Source organism: Myotis daubentonii, chromosome 4 (assembly GCF_963259705.1).
Source record: "Myotis daubentonii chromosome 4, mMyoDau2.1, whole genome shotgun sequence".
Classification (NCBI taxonomy): Eukaryota; Metazoa; Chordata; class Mammalia; order Chiroptera; family Vespertilionidae; genus Myotis; species Myotis daubentonii.
Window position 1 is genome coordinate 112,622,958 of NC_081843.1, and position 13,877 is coordinate 112,636,834.

At 44.5% G+C, this 13,877-nt stretch overlaps 1 protein-coding gene across 1 annotated transcript in view; it reads right to left on the minus strand.

Annotated features, from left to right (window-relative positions):
* Positions 1-925: 925 nt before the first annotated feature.
* TARS1 (threonyl-tRNA synthetase 1) overlaps positions 926-13,877 on the minus strand; it is a 29,103-nt gene continuing 16,151 nt past the window's right edge. Inside the window, exons 10-19 of the mRNA XM_059694984.1 lie at positions 12,316-12,414; positions 10,977-11,143; positions 9,996-10,158; positions 9,554-9,691; positions 9,129-9,206; positions 8,878-8,978; positions 8,446-8,550; positions 6,886-6,958; positions 4,628-4,742; positions 926-3,941 (exon numbers count right to left, since the gene is read on the minus strand). Coding sequence (XP_059550967.1) covers positions 3,793-3,941; positions 4,628-4,742; positions 6,886-6,958; positions 8,446-8,550; positions 8,878-8,978; positions 9,129-9,206; positions 9,554-9,691; positions 9,996-10,158; positions 10,977-11,143; positions 12,316-12,414 — 1,188 coding nt within the window. The 3' untranslated portion in view covers positions 926-3,792. The remainder of the gene's footprint in view (positions 3,942-4,627; positions 4,743-6,885; positions 6,959-8,445; positions 8,551-8,877; positions 8,979-9,128; positions 9,207-9,553; positions 9,692-9,995; positions 10,159-10,976; positions 11,144-12,315; positions 12,415-13,877) is intronic.

The window sequence follows — 13,877 nt, forward strand, 5'->3', positions numbered from 1 at the left end:
CAACACAGAAAACATTTCTCAGAACCGGAGGGCCTGAAGGTCCGGAATGAAAAGGCTGCTCGCTGTGATGGAGGTTAAAGACCAACAGTCATCAGGAAACTTCAGAATAAGGCTGAAGAAAAGAGAGCTGAACCTTTTGGAGGAAGAAAAAATGACAGGTGAGACACCAAGGACTGGGGATAAGAATGGGTTCCTGCCCTAGCCAGTTTGGGTCAGTGGACAGAGCATCGGGCTGCACACCGAAGGGCCCCAGGTTCGCTTCCGGTCAAGGGCACATGCCTCGTTTGCAGGCTCGATCCTGGCCCTGGTCGGGCACATGCAGGAGACAACCAATCAGTGTTTCTTCTCCCTGTCTCTCCCCCTCCTTTCCACTCTCTCTGAAATCAATGGGAAAATATCCTCAGGTGAGGATTAACACAACAAAACAAAATGAACAGATTCCTTAGAAACACTAAAAGGCAGAGGAAAATGGGAGCAATGTCTCCCCAATTCTAAGAAAAAAACAAACACGTTTCAACCAACAATTCGATACCTTGCAACCGTGTTTGAAAGGCAACTGGAAATAGTTCACCAACATGAAATAGGGAACCAAGAAAAAGGAAGGTGTGGGATCCAGGAAAAAGAACCAAAGACGGGAGGGAGGAGAAGGCTGACGGTGAGCGCTGCTTCGGGCCCAGGAGACAGACGGTTCCAGAAGGGATTTGTCTTAGAAGGTAATTGCAGCAGAGAACTGTCTGCCAGGTTTGACTTATGGACGGAAATTATGTGAGGGATGAGGGTGCTCACAAACCTTGAAACCATCACACTGAACACCTTAAACTTACACAGACTGCCTGTCAACAGGATCTAAATAAAGCCGGGGAGGGGGAGATTTGACTTTTGGAAGGACTGTAATGCAAGGTAAAAGAGTATTCAAGGCAGATAGTCAAAGAAAATATTTTATTTTTTATTGTGATGAAAAACATGTAACATACAATTTTCCTTTTTTTCCAATTATAGTGCACATTCGATATTATTCTGTATTAGTTTCAGGTGGACAACATATTGGTTAGAGTTAGACAATCAGACACGGCACAGAATGGTCCCCGTGATATTTCACGTACCCCTCTCCTCCCTGGCTGGTACATAGCTATTACAATATATTTTTTAAAGGGATCATTTTTAAGCCCAGTAAAAAAGTACTAGGAGAAATCATAGGATACTACTTACTAGTAACTTAGAGCCTATTCACGGACATAGAACAAGGACACTGGTATGGCTCTAACAGGAAGCTAAGATACATCGGAAGCCTGGAGGGGAAATGAGGTGACTGAAACCCTCCTCTGCTGGCACAGTAGATGCAGCGGCTCTAACAGTGAGAGTCAAGAACTGGAGCAGAGCCACACACCAGCATGGCAGGAGGTGCACACCAGCATGGCAGGAGGCGCAGACCAGCATGGCGGGTGGCAGGCGCAGACCAGCATGGCGGGCGGCAGGCGCACACCAGCATGGCGGGCGGGAGCCGCACACCAGCATGGCGGGAGGCAGCTGCCTGGGGATGGTACCCACAGGGTCACACGGACAAGAGGCTGCTTTCCTTGCGAGCCTTTTATTGCTCTTTGATTTTTTTAAGGCGGGAGAGAGAAGGCAAGTCAGAGTGGGAATGAGAGCTTTCTCCCCAGTGTGCTCCTCAGCACCTACTCGGAGCTTGCTGGGTGCAGAATCCTGAGACCTGGCCCGACCTACAGAACGAGGCTCTGCATTTCCCACCTCTATGCCCGTGAACTTGAAAAGCGCTGGCCCAGCAGTCCCGGTGCCCCGGCCGGTGCCCATCGCTGTAGTAAAGGTGAAGCAAGGGGTCACGCGGCACATGGTGACCGGCGCTTCAAATGTGACCTCAGGTCACTGTTCTGGGTCCTCCACCCTTGTCGCTCGCCTCTACTGGTAACCCACAGCTCCATCCTCCTGGCCTGTTTTATACATTTTGGTACCTGCTTTGTTTGGGGCACCTATTTCTTCACAAAATCCATCTTTACAGAATTTATCACACGGAGGTTGCAACTTTTTGTCATTGTTCTCAAATCGTCCCTGTATATTTGATTACCAAGATGACTCTCAGTAGACTAGACGCTCACAGAGGCTTAGCAGTTGGGAGTCTTTCCATTATGTCGTAAGCCTGAACAGAACAGGTGAGTGAGTCAGTAACTAGGACAGCCGCTGCCTTCCAGGAAAGGGACTGAAAAGCAAACACAACAGGCCACAGGGAAGAGAGCTTTGATGGGACAAGCCGCCTGCAGGTTGTAAGAGCCCTTCTGGGTGGCTCCCTGAGGTTTCCCGGGAAGGACCAGGCTAAGGGCCTGCTACAGAGAGGATTTTCCCACTCGCGGCTCTGCCAACCTCTGTCTTTAATAACTTTTGCACCTTTAAAGTTCTGAAGGATTTATGAAGCTTCTGCAATGATCTCAAGTACACTGTTAATACATTGTATAAGCCAGTCCTTGCTTTTAGTATAAAATAGGTAAGAAAAATCCATGTTACACATTTGTTATACCAAAAGTTAAAACCATAGTTGGTGTTTGGACTACAAATTAAAAATGTAATATGAAATTTTTAAAACTGAAGAAAAATCGAAACTAAGATACTGTGAATTTTAGGTTAAAGAAATAAAAACAAAATAGAGTTTTAAAATGATTCCCACTAGATGCTCTTGATGTTAGTAGTGTGACTTGGTTGAAATATCGCTTCCCTCAAGACATATATAAAAAGTAATTACAAACCTATCAAAGACTACGTCTTAGAAGCAAGGCTTTATTACAGAATTTCCCCAAACCCCTGATTAAGATCCTATCTCCTGTGTTAGAGTGAGGGGTAATCTACGCAATTGGCTTTGCTTTTGAGTGACCCTTGCAAACACCCTATTGGGATATTAGAAACTGCCAAGATGTTGCCTTTTAAAAGGGATTACATTAGAGATTCATATCTATCTACATAAGGAATTCCTTATTTTGTGGTGTTCTCTCACTCATCATTCACTGATAGCAAAATTCAAAAATTATCCTGAGAGAGAGTATTGGGAATTTGTATTAACAAGGGACTGAATGGCCCAGAACAGTGTGCCATAAACATATATTCCTTTACCGAATGTATCTTAAAAATCTGTGCAAATAATCTCCATTAGACCCATGGTTGGCTTCAATTGTTTAAAAGGTTTATGTCCAAAAAGAAGCTGGGTAAGAGCAGTGCTCCTAAAAGAAGCCGTTCTGCCACCGGGAGCAGGCGCTCGCTCCCGGCCCAGCTGGAGACCACACACACTGCAGACCCGCTCCCCTCCACCCACCTAACACGTTTGCTATAGAACATTAAAGATTAATCTTGAATCATGCAATCTGTTCCGGGGAGGAGGTATGTGACGGTCAGAAGTCTTGAAATTTACACGAGTTAAAGTTTTTATTTTTATGCCATAATCCAATTATAATCTTTCTTTTTACCCGAATCAAATTTGAAAACTTATTTTTCCATTGCATTAAATTTATAAAAAATGTTCTCCCTCATCACACTAAAGCATTCCTTGTTATCTATTTCCAGTGCTCAGGTAACTAATGAATAAATCATTTAAATGAGTCTCTTTTAATTATCTCCAGCAGATACACATTATCTAAAACCTGTCGAGGTCAAAACAGGTTCCTCCCCGCAGTCACCTACGCAGACTCTGCCACACAATCCAAGTTCAGGACAAACCAACGCCCTCCAGAACACAGTGACTGTGCACCACGGACAGACTGCTCCTCTCCCGCTGGGCCCGTCGGGCCGTCCTCAGAACTCCTCCTCGGCCTGCTTGCTGCGGGCCTGCTGCAGCTGCTGCAACCGTGCCACGGTCTCGGCAACGGTGCGTTCCCCGTGGACCTTGTTATCTCTCGTGCGGATGTTCACCGTGCCGCTGGCTTTCTCTTTTTCACCGACAACTAAACAAAAGACAGTAAGGATCCTCAGATGGCAGCGTTCTCATCAGGCATCCGAACAGAAAGGACCCCGGGACCAAAAGCCACCCTGTAGCTTCTTCTGATTAAAATGGACAGGTGAGCCTGGCCAGTGTGGCTCAGTGGTTGAGCATCAACCTATGAACCAGGAGGTTCAGGGTTCGATTCCCGGTCAGGGCACTTACCCGGGTTGCGGGCTTGGTCCCCAGCAGGGGCATGCAGGAGGCAGCCGATTAACGATTCTCTCTGGTCAATGTTTCTATCTCTTTCTCCCTCTCCCTTCCTCTCTCTCTAAAAAAATCAATAAACCATATATTTTTTTAAATGTACAGGTAACCATGCACAATTGGGCAACTGATTTAAAATTTATTCATTAAAAAAGCAAACCCACTCTGCAATGCCAACACTGCTGTGCTTATTGAGTCACTTAGTCCTGCTGCCTTAATAAAAACTGACCATGTGAAGAAATAAAAGGTGAAGACAGTGCTGTACAGATTATTCGTTTTCACACCATAGTTTTCCTTTCTTATGTCAACTGAACAAACTTAATAGTTTAAGAATCAGGATTAAAAGGAACTAAACTGATGACTATAATCCTCTCAAGCTAAGTCTCAAGATTTCAGAATTTTCCCAGGTTGTGCAGCTTGTCTTTGGCTAAGTTCCTTTCTTACCCAGGATGAAGTTATACTGTGCTAACTGTGCATTTCTGATCTTCTTATTTAATGTACAGCCCGGATCCAGGTCGATGTCCACCATGAATTTAGCATCATGGAATTGTTGCCGCACCTATTTAAACAGAGATACAGAATTCTTCAGATCCAAAATTAGAATTATATTTTGATCTTAAATGATTTTATGTAACCTGTAATTTGGAAGATCATGTAAGCATTAAAAATTAGTTCTTCAATAATTTTGTGTATACAATGACCTAATTAAATAGAAGTCTATAAGAATCTCTATATATAAAAGCCTAAGTGACTGACCAGTCAACCAGTTGCTATGACGCTCACTGACCACCAGGGGGACAGATGCTCAATGCAGGAGCTGCCCCCTGGTGGTCAGTGCGCTCCCACAGCCAACCTCCTGTGGCCAGCCAACCTCCCGTAGTCCCTCCCCCCGGCCAGCCAGCCCTGAATGGCCCTGATTGGGACTGGGCAAGACAAACCCGATCCGCCCCGATGACCAGCCAGGCTGAGGGACCCCACCCGTGCATGAATTTGTGCATTGGGACTCTAGTAATTTAATAAAAAGAAAGTATCAGGCTCAAGAAATATTAAAAAGTGATTTTTTTTTTCCCTCAACAGTGATTTCCTTTTGATTAAAAGAAGGCTTAGTCCTGGGCAGTGTCCCATACACCAATCGATGTTTTTCTCTAACATCAATGTTTCTCTCCCTCTCCCTTCCTCTCTCTCTAAAATCAATCAATATAATGGAAAAAAACACAAAATAAAAGCCTACCCTACCTAATTCCAATGCCACTCTACCCCCAGAGTGGGGGAGGTCAGTACTGCTTCCAGCTGAGAAATGAGTAGGAACATTTTCCTGCTGAGTGAGCTTTCATAATGCACATCAGATAAAAACAACGAATCAGCCATAGAACACAGGTGGCTTTCATCATTTATAACTACACTACTGTGGTGCAGTCACAGGAAAACAGTTTGTCTGAATGGTTTGCTTATTAGCTGGTTTAATGTTCATTTATTTCTTAAAGACAGCTGAGACCTGAGTGCAATTTATTTTGATGGTCTAGAAACACGATTTCGATGTTATAAGACCATTCAATGATATTTAGATTTTTGTCTCTTAACTATTTTATTACTTTTAATTTGCAATTCTGAAACAAAGCGTTTTAATAACACAACTTTTGATTTGACATTTTTTTTATATATTTTATTGATTTTTTACAGAGAGGAAGGGAGAGAGACAGACAGTTAGAAACATCGATGAGAGAGAAACATCGATCAGCTGCCTCCTGCATATCTCCCACTGGGGATATGCCCGCAACCCAGGTACATGCCCTTGACCGGAATCGAACCTGGGACCTTTCAGTCCGCAGGCCGACGCTCTATCCACTGAGCCAAACCGGTTTCGGCTGATTTAACATTTCTTAATAAAGAATTGTTGCTGTAACAAAACACTGTCATAGTCTTTAAGGCAGCAGTTCTCAACCTGTGGGTCGCGAACCCTTCGGGGGTCGAACGACCTTTCACAGGGGTCGCCTAAGACCATCGGAAAACACATATATAATTACATAGTGTTTTTGTGATTAATCACTATGCTTTAATTATGTTCAATTTGTAACAATGAAAATGCATCCTGCATATCAGATATTTACATTACCATTCATAACAGTAGCAAAATTAGAGTTATGAAGTAGCAACGAAAATAATTTTATGGTTGGGTCACCACAACATGAAGAACTGTATTAAAGGGTGGCGGCATTAGGAACGTTGAGAACCACTGCTTTAAGGTGTGAAGAATGAACGGATATTTCTACATCTATTAGTGAGGTAGCTGTTTGGCCAGTAGGGCAAAACATTGGTCTGGCATGCCATTAACCTGGAAAAAGATTTCAAATAAATGAAGAAATTTGCATTGAACATAAAGCAAAACTACACTCTGAGTGAAAAAGTAACTTCAACTGCATTATGCATTTGAATGTGCACAGCATACGGAGGCATTTCCTACTTGATAACATGAACCACTAAACCAGAGTGAGTAAAACAACTACCCAACTTGTCTTCTGATCACAGAACCACCCAGGAAGGCATTAAAGAGGCCATGTGCTCTGTTTAAGCTTACCACAGATTGAAGACAGTAAGAGCTCTTTACATCACGGGCAGCTTGATTTACCAAGGATAGAGCTTATGGGATTTGAAAGCCGAACAACAGATGTTAAATTTAAAGAAAAGTCAGACTTAAGGATTACCTTTTGGGCATAATCATCACATGTTGGTCCCACTGGAACTACCATTACCTGGCGAGGAGACAGCCAGAAGGGCCTTAGGAAGAAATTAAAAATATTTAATGTGGGTTTTCCTAAACAAGGACAGCCCATTCATTTATCAGTCTACCCTTTGTATCTTTTCCTGAAACATGTGTAGACCATTTAAAATCATGGCTTTTATTTTAATATCCAATAAAGACTAAAGAGAGATGAAGGAGCAGAAAGCCAACCCTCAGAAAGAAAAACCTGTAACTAGGTTTTGTCTTGCTAAGCAGATGGCAAAGCAGACGGGGGGCAGAGACCACGCCCACGCTCCACTACCTCAGGGACAGAACGCCATGCCCCATGCAGAGGGCTTGGCACGTTGCTGAAGAACCACACTTACTGCTGTGTTATTAAAGAAGTGATTTTGCTCGAGCATGATTGATTACTTATTCCGCACAAGGGGACACAGACTGTCTTCAGTTTATTCCAGCTCCATGTTGCAGGATGCAGCAAGCTGTCACTGACAGTGACTGCTGAGGGCATTTGGGGAAGATGAGTGGGTCTCACTACTTATTAAAAGAGGGCCCATCTGCAACTCTCTTGGGGTATTTCAGTGTCAAACTTCCTGATGCTGCAGACAGCAGCGTTTCTCTGGGTCACTCCGTGTCTTAAGTTGTCTGGCTAATCGGGGACAAGGTGGAGGGGGCACTAAATTCTGCCCAAACTGTGCGTCTTCCCCACCAGACGCAGGTTTGGCAGAGCAGTTAGCTGAGGCGCCCCTGTTCTCTAGATTCACAGAGAGAATGTTTCCCATATGTGATTTGATTTTGTGAAATATAACAGAGATTATTTCACTGAAACGTATGACACACTTCCCTTCAAGTCTGAACTAACCAAATTACAAATACAACTAAAATAACTACAATGTATAAGACAGAACAGATTTACAACAGTTTAACAGAAGTTTTGTATCTACAGAATTAATGCAGCAGGCTCTACAAAACGGGGGTCTTATAACCGTCTTTACAAATTGCAGGCCCAGACAGAACGGCTTAGAAAGTAAAATGAAAATCATGTGCTCATATGTTTCCAGCAAAAACATAACCTTATAAAAGCAAGACACGAAATGCTGATTGTTTTGGAGTCTGTACTCTCAGTGGAAAATGCATGGCTTCTAAAGGGTGTCCAACTACCTGCTGATGACGGTCAGCGACACTCAGCACGGGAGCCAACGCCTGCTCTGTTTTACTCAGACACATCAAATTCCTTGAAAAGCCATAAAATAGCCAATATGCTTCCTACTGAATAATCATTCCTAATTAGAAAGTGTAACATTCAATACATCAAATTCTGAGATAAAAATAATTCCTCATAAGTCCTCTTAAAGCTAAAACATCTGGGTTTTAGTTGTACTGCCTTCCTATTTAGTGAATATCTGTCAATAGTTACAAGCGACTAACTGCAATCACTCTCCCCTCCCATCACATGCTCAACTGGACAGCAGACATTTCTTACAGCCAACGTCTGTCGCCCAGAAGGAAACAACATGAAAATTACCATTTGCCCCCATAGTTCTCAGTGAGGATGGCGATCATTCTTTCCACGGATCCCAAGATGGCTCTATGGATAATCACTGGCCTTTTCTTATCATCTCCATCATGACTAGAAAGGAAACATAAATGATTTGTCTTCCTTTATTTTATATGTACTAATATATATACATACCTTTATTTTATATGTACTAGTGTGTGTGTGTGTATATATACCTTTATTCTATATATACTAGTATGTATACACATCTTAATTTTATATGTACAAGTATATATATATGCATACCTTTATTTTATATAAACTAGTATATACACACACACACATATATATATACCTTTATTTTATATGCATGTATGTGCAAACACACACACACACACACACACACACACTCCGTTCTATGTTCTTGAAGAATGTTCAGAACAGACACTAGGAACTCACCTCACAAACGTCAGATTGAATCTGACGGGCAACTGGAAATCCAACTGGATGGTGGCACACTGGTGGTAGCGCCCAATGGCATCCTTAATCTGAATGTCAATCTGAGAAGCGAAGGCTCACTGTGAGGTGTTGTCCAGACTGGAGCTCACGCAGTAGTTATGAGGGCTGATTTCCCCCTCCCTTTTTTTAACCTGAAGTAATCTCTTCCCCCAAATGCATGTCACCTTACTCAGATCCACTGTGGCACTGACCTTTGGACCATAGAAAGCTCCATCGCCAGGGTTTAACTCCCACTTTTCACCAAATTCATTCAGGCTGTTTTCAAGTTGCTAAAGATAAAGCAACACTGACTTTAATCTTTGTTCCTCTGCAACCGGTCTAATTTGAGACTAAAAATTCCATAATTACGTTCATGGGTCACTATTCTCTCTTCGTCACTTTGTCCACTTGAATATACTCACACCCAACCCCCTTCCAAGGTTACAGCTTGAAGACTAAAACACATCCAAGCATTTCTACATCCAAAAGCGAACAGGAAAAAGCGAGCGTACTCTAACCCAGGAGCCATTTCTAATTTCCTTTCGCTTTTACCCATTTAGGAGGCTGGCTTTCTTACACGGTGGAGGAAGCCACTTGCAGCCACCCAGAATTCAAGCGCCTGAAAAACACCACGTACCTTCTCAGCGTGGTTCCAGACTTCAATGTCGCCAAGGAACTTTTCTGGCCGGGTGGACAGGTTCAGTTTAAAAGAAAATCCAAATATGTCATACACTGTACGCAGAAAATCCAAACAGCCTTTGATTTCTTCCTCAATCTTTAAATAAAAGAAAATGAGATGAACAAGAATAGATCCAGACACAAATGCAAGGGAGGGGGTTAGAGAGCAACCAAAGGACTTGTATGCATGCACATCGGCATAACCAACGGACACAGGCACTTGGGCAGTGGGGGCTTGCCCGAGGTGGGAATGGCTGGGGGCGGGGGTCAACTGGGGAAAAGAAGACTTATGTAAAGCTTTAGACAATAAAAATAAATTATAAAAAAGAAAATGACACAGCGGTAATTTTCCGTGACCTCCTTGACCTTCCCTTCACCACATTTCACCGCCGAGCCCCCACCTGCTCCATGGCGCAGAATATGTGCGCGTCGTCCTGCTGGAACCGCCGCACCCGTGTGAGGCCCGTGAGCGCCCCCGACAGCTCGTTCCTGTGCAGCACCCCAAAGTCGGCGAGTCGCAGAGGCAGCTCTCGCCAGGACCTCGGGCGATGATCGAACATGAGGCTGGCAAAGAGAAAAGGAAAACCCGTCGGCAGTTAATACAATAAACCGCTTCTCTGAGCGTATACGAAAGGCTGTCAAAAAGCCCCGGGTTCCAAGTGGCTCTCTCCAGTTCTGGGCCGCACACAGCAATGTGGGCGCTGGCAGGAATGTGACAGCAAATAATTGTAACACAAGCACCGGGAACTGAGGGAGAGTGACACGTGTCCCCATCGTCGGCAGGCACGTCCTTGTGCTCACTCACGTAATGTGAGGACGGCCTTGAAGGCCCTACTTAAAGATAAAGAGACTCAGCTGCCTACGAATCACGTGTCACTCTGGAAACGGAAGTCCGTGCTTTCTTGTCCTTCCCAGCAGTGCTTCAGACCCTGCAGAAGGAGCTCGCTGGTCTCCTGGACCACAACCAGTTCTCACGGGCACGCCTCTCCCCCTGCCCTCCAGGCACCGATACAAGGAGCTGTGCGCACTGAGCTGCCTGGAGCCACAGTCTCCCTGGTTTCCCCCAAGCTGTTCACCCAACTTTCATGTATAGAAAGAGGAAGAGCCCCAAGGCAAAGATTCCCCAAGGATGTTAATTCACTAGCACTAGGTTTTGATAGAACATGTTTCTTTAAAGAAAAAAACACTTTATATTCTGCCAATTCACTGCTATTCTTCAATGTCCACAGATCTGAGGACCAAATCGGGCATCGAAGAAATTACACCACCACACTAATGCCGCATTAAATACTGCTCTGATCACATAATTTGTTTTTAAGAAAAATCCTTCCAAAGGAAGAAAAGCAATCTAGGGTGAAATGGAACTCAGAGCTGCTGAATACCAGTGTCCCGGGCAGTTCATGGGCTTCAGCGCGAACTGCTCCTTCTCCACCTCGAAGGAGAACATGTTGTCGCTGTAGTGCTCCCAGTGGCCCGAGGTCATCCACAGCCGGCTGTTGAAGATGTTTGGGGTGACCACCTCCTGGAATCCTCGTTTCCTATATTCACTCTGTTAGAGAACAGAACGCGTGTCTAGAAATTAGTGCTCATACTTCTAGTGGGAGTAAGAATTTAAACTTCCTACCCTCCAGTGAAGTTTAAGATGCACATATGCTATGATCTAGAAATTCCACTTGGAGGTATACACCAAAGAGGAAACTCTGACACTCCGCCATAAGGAGGCTTGTCAAAATGACACTACTGCAGCACAACAGTAACATGGGAAAATCAGAAATTACGTCAGTGCCCACCGATAAAGGGACGGACATACTGCGGTGGTTCTATGATGGAGTCATATGTAACAAGTGACAGTAAGCGGGATCTGCATGTATCTTAAAAAAAATCAGTCTGACTGATACACAATGAGCCTTCCTGTATGCAAATCTGAAGTACACAAACCACTGAGGATACGTATGTATGGGGTGGTGGACAACATGGATAGAACGGATCCATGCTGCCTTCCAGACCAGCTTCTTCTGGGAAAGGCAGGCATGCTTCACAAAGCCCCGGGGAGCCCGTGCCCCTCACTGTGTATTACTTTACTTCAAACAGAACCTAATGCAAATGTGCATTAGATCAGGTGGTGAGTATACAGATGTTGGTGGTACTATTCTTTATAACACACTAGCAGCCCTGCGCATGAATCCGTGCGCCAGTAGGTTGCTGTCACCCTCCTGTAGGCTCTCCGCTTGCCCTCCTCTCCTCTCACCGCCCCCCCAAAGCCTGCTGCCCTGCCCCCTCCTGTAGCTCTCCGCAGCCCACTTCTACCTTGCTGGCCCACCCTCTGGTCATGATGCGCTTGGTCGTTACACCTCAGGGTGTAACAGCTAATTAGCATATTCCTCTCTGATTCTATAGGATGCGTTCAACACTTCATAATTTACAAAGACAAAAAGCAAGGTAAAGACTAACCTGCTTTTTCAAGGAAAATATAAATGGTCAACGAGCACACAGAGCCCCTGTGCAAAGGGCGACAAGTCCTAGCTCCAGTGCGGTCACTGCTTCTCTGTGTGCACATCCATGTCTCTGGACATTATCACGCATTAGGAAAAAAAGTTCTTAAATTCATTCCATTAAATTTTTCTTTTAAAATACACGATTATCTTTCGTTTTAGCAGACCTTGTTTAATAAAATCGACGCATGTCCTAAAGCTACAGAAGAGAATAATGAGTAGGGTTTACCCTGAGGAACTCGATAAGCGTATTATAAATGTACGCTCCCTTCGGCAGGAAAAAGCAGCTCCCAGGGCTGAGCTCATGGAAGAAATACAGTTCCTGGTCCTGTAACGAAGAAAACAAAGAATGCTCACTGCTGTGCACGCGACATCACTGCTCCTGAGAATATGGTCGGGATGTCTCCTGCTTTCCTCTGGGCCTCGCAGTGCAAACAAAACCTGGCACATCCCGGATGTGCGATTTAATGGCACAGATTGCGGTTAATTTACAACTTAGTTCCCTGCCTGCTACATTCCTGAATCCAGTCAAATGTACCAAAGATGACATGGAACAAAGGTCTAGTTCTCTTCTATCTAGAGCAGGGGTGGGCAAACTTTTTGACTCGAGGGCCACATGGGTTCTTAAACTGGACCGGAGGGCCGGAACAAAAGCATGGATGGAATGTTTGTGTGAACTAATATAAATTCAAAGTAAACATCATTACATAAATGGGTACGGTCGTTTTTTTTTTAGTTTTATTCATTTCAAACGGGCCGGATCCAGCCTGTGGGCCGTAGTTTGCCCACGGCTGATCTAGAGAGAGCTCACATGGTTTTAATTCCTTAGAGCTCTAAGATCTGGCTGTTTTAAATTTTTCTGTATTATTTTTTAAGTAGGAGTGGCAGTTAGGAGTCTGGGAAAAAGATACTGACAATAAAACAGAAAAGCTGGCTGATTCTGGGTCATGGTGAATGGCACCCCCTCCACCCCCAAGGCCCAAACTTTTCCAGGAGGTGCCGCACCAGTCCCTGCGGCTTCCTTACAGGTGGACCGACTTCAGGAAGTCAGGTGAGCGTGGCAATGGACGCTGCCTCCTAATCAAGCTTCCTACCCCACCAACCAAGGACGCCTGGCACAGAGTGAACACAATTTCAGAAAGAAATGTTTCCACCTGACACCTAACTTCCAGTTTGAAAACATTCAGGGCAGAGGGATAAAGGCAATGCACCTGGAATCCAGCGCTGACTCGCTGCATGAAATTGGGCAACAAGTACATGACTCTTTCTAAAACTCAGTTTCCACATCTTTACAAGAAGTCACAGATGCTCTGGCCGGTTAGGCTCAGTGGACAGAGGATCAGCCTGTGGACTGAAGGGTCCCAGGTTCGATTCCGGTCAAGGGCACATGCCCAGGTGGCAGGCTCAATCCCCAGTAGGGGGCGTGAAGGAGGCAGCTGATCAATGATTCTCATCATTGATGTTTCTCTCTCTTTCTCTCTCTCTCTCTCTCTCTCTCTCTCTCTCTCTCTCTCTCCCCCCCCCACCCCTCTCCCTTCCTCTCTCAAGTCAATAATAATAGTTTTTAAATAAATAAGTCAGTAAGACCAGGTGAATTTCCAAAGTATCTCTCAGCTTATGAGGCACTGCTATGCTTCTTTTACTGAACACTGTGGGTCATCAGCATTTGTCCTCAATAAAAGGAACAGTTACAATGAAGTTTTGTGCAGTACTGAGCACACTTTAGAAAGATAATGTGGACAATCAGGAAGTTACTTATGGCTTATATAGGACACAGTACAGTAATACTTG